A 2,452-nucleotide genomic window follows, 5' to 3' on the forward strand; every position below is an offset into this window, starting at 1 on the left:
AACCACTGTGCCACCAGGGAAGTCCCACAACCCAATTTTTAAATGGGCAAAGATTTTGAATAGACATTTCTCTAAAGAAGATATACAGATTGGCAATAAGCCTATGAAAACATGCTCAGTATCACCAGTCATTAGGGGAATACAAATCAAACCCACAGTGAGATGCCACCCAACAGCCACTCGGACAACTGTAATACCAAGACAGACAATAAGAGGTGTTGGATAGAATGTGGAAAAATTGGAACCTCATTCATTGCTGGTGGTTTGTAAAATGGGGGTCACGTTGGAAAACAGTTTGACGGTCCCTCAAAATGTTAAACATTGAGTTACCATATGACCTGGAAATTCCACTCAGTGGTATACGCCCCCGCACCCCAATGAACACTTACATTAACACAAAATCTTGTATGTGATCTCATTGCTGCATTAATCACAATAACCCCCAACATGGAAACAACACAAATGTTTGTCATCACTTCTTTTGGGTATAAACTTAGAAGTGGGATTGCTGGATCATACGGTAATTCTTTTTTTTTTTTCTGTTTTAAAAAATATTTTTGAAATAATTTGAATGAATGCTCTACAAATCAAAAACCGATTCACAAGTCCCTATTACATAATCAGCAATTTCATCAAGTCTCCTATACATGGTCTGTATCAGTTTTCCTGATTATAAGATGTCAATAATATGGAAATATTTTTAATATAACAGAATATTTAATTACGTCAGTTTCCCATAAACACACAAGTCATTTAATGATGTTTATATTGGCCACTTCCATTGGTTGGCAAGAGGCTCTTCCACTAAAGGCTCCCATGGTTTCCATTGCACCATTTTTCTTGCCAGGCTTAGTTCATTTTCAGCCTGAAGAATCACCTCTTCTATTTGGCCTCCCTGAAGTTGCTCTTCTAATTTTGTAACATCTGGCTCCGCTTTAACCATACTCAGCTTCTCAGTTGTAACCTGTTCTGTATACTTCCGGTATGCTGCATTTTTAGGGATTTGTCCAAGAATCTTTGTATACAATATTTTTAGCCTCTCGTGTGGACTCTCACATACAGCCAGTCCCACAAGGCCAGTGGTCTTCTTCAACAAGCCCGCCATGACGGCCATACGGTAATTCTGTGTTTAATTTTTTGAGGAACCGCTATACCGTTCTCCACCGCAGCTGCGCCGTTTCACCTTCCCGGCGGCAGTGCACGAGGGTTCCAGTTTCTCCACGTCCTCCCCGGCACTTGTTTTCTGTTTCTTTGTTGTCGTTCAACCATTCTAACGGGTGCGAGGTCAGGGCATCTCCTTGTAGCACGGGTCTTTCCGGTGCTGCGTGGAGCGCAGGGCTGGCAGGTGGGCACTGGTGCAGAACTCTGGGGAGATTACGGTGGCTCGGGGCAGACAGGACCCGCGGGGTGGGGAGTGAGGAGAAGTGGATCCGATCCACTTTGAAGGTAGAGAAAGTGTGGGGCGCAAGAGAGCAGAGTCTGAGGTGACTTGGAGTTGGTCCTGAGGCCAGAGCAGGAGGGAGACGGCCGCCCGCTCTGCCCCTGAGCCCCCTCCAGCTCCCCTCGTCCGTAGGGACCCCCTTCCTGCTGTGTGCTGTTCACCCCACCCTCCAGCACAGAGGCTGGTACCACAGCTGGCTCCGGAGATGGTGCTGGACGAGGGAGGGGAGGCCTGGTTCCTGAGGACGGCGGCCTGGGCCCCGTCCTCCCGCTGCCACCCCTGGGTGCCCCATCTGTGTCCCCAGCCCCGGTACCAACACAGGCACGGCTGGCAGATGCTGGGAGGGGCTCACCGGCCCAGGGCTTGGCGGGGCTCCCCACCCTGCCGGTGGCTGCCTGGCGTCCAGCTGGACGGAAGGAAGTGGGAGGAACGGCAGCCTCTGGCCACGTGGCCAGAGGGGCTCACAGCACACGTGCATCCGGGGGTGAGGCCAGCCCCGGGCCTCTCCAGCCTCTCCGGGGGCTTCCACGGGCCACGGAGCACCTGGGCTGTGGGCAGCACGGGCAGGACCCGGGGCGCCCACCGTGCTGGCCTCCAGAGGCTGGAGAAGAGCTGGATGGCCCCTAAGTGCCCTTCGGATAGGCCAGAGGTGGTCACGGCGCCCAGAGGGTGGAATGCTTCTGCGTTTCTAGATGTTCCGGGTGAGTGTTTCCCCCGAGGCTATGTTTTGGGGCAGCAGGAAGGGAGGCACCTGTGTCTACTCTCAGGCTGCAGCAGCTGGAGGCTCGAGGCCCCGGAGGACCAGGGAAGAGGAACCTCCCTGGCGGGGACTCCCGGGTCTGGGACCCGGAATCTTCCCCAACAGCCTCACTTGGGGTGTCTGTGGCCCCCCAGGGACAGGGGTGGGAACCCTAGAGGTGGCCAAAGGAGGCCCACAACAGGCTGCCCGGAGGGAGTCTCCTGCAGGCCCCAGGAGGTGTGTTCTTCTCCAGGTTTGACCCAGGGGACAAA

General features: G+C 53.2%; 1 protein-coding gene across 1 annotated transcript; it reads right to left on the reverse strand.

The window, feature by feature from the left end:
* Window positions 1-735: 735 nt before the first annotated feature.
* LOC132521954 (NADH dehydrogenase [ubiquinone] 1 alpha subcomplex subunit 5-like) lies at window positions 736-1,105 on the reverse strand. Its single transcript, XM_060151616.1, has one exon. It carries the CDS (start codon window positions 1,103-1,105, stop codon window positions 764-766), a length of 342 nt encoding a protein of 113 aa, XP_060007599.1. The 3' UTR covers window positions 736-763.
* Window positions 1,106-2,452: the final 1,347 nt, after the last annotated feature.

The sequence above is a fragment of the Lagenorhynchus albirostris genome, chromosome 6 (assembly GCF_949774975.1).
Source record: "Lagenorhynchus albirostris chromosome 6, mLagAlb1.1, whole genome shotgun sequence".
Classification (NCBI taxonomy): Eukaryota; Metazoa; Chordata; class Mammalia; order Artiodactyla; family Delphinidae; genus Lagenorhynchus; species Lagenorhynchus albirostris.

Bases quoted from the DNA above. Each gene is read 5' to 3' on its own strand.
- LOC132521954 (XM_060151616.1), bottom strand. From the start codon at position 1,105: ATGGCGGGCTTGTTGAAGAAGACCACTGGCCTTGTGGGACTGGCTGTA.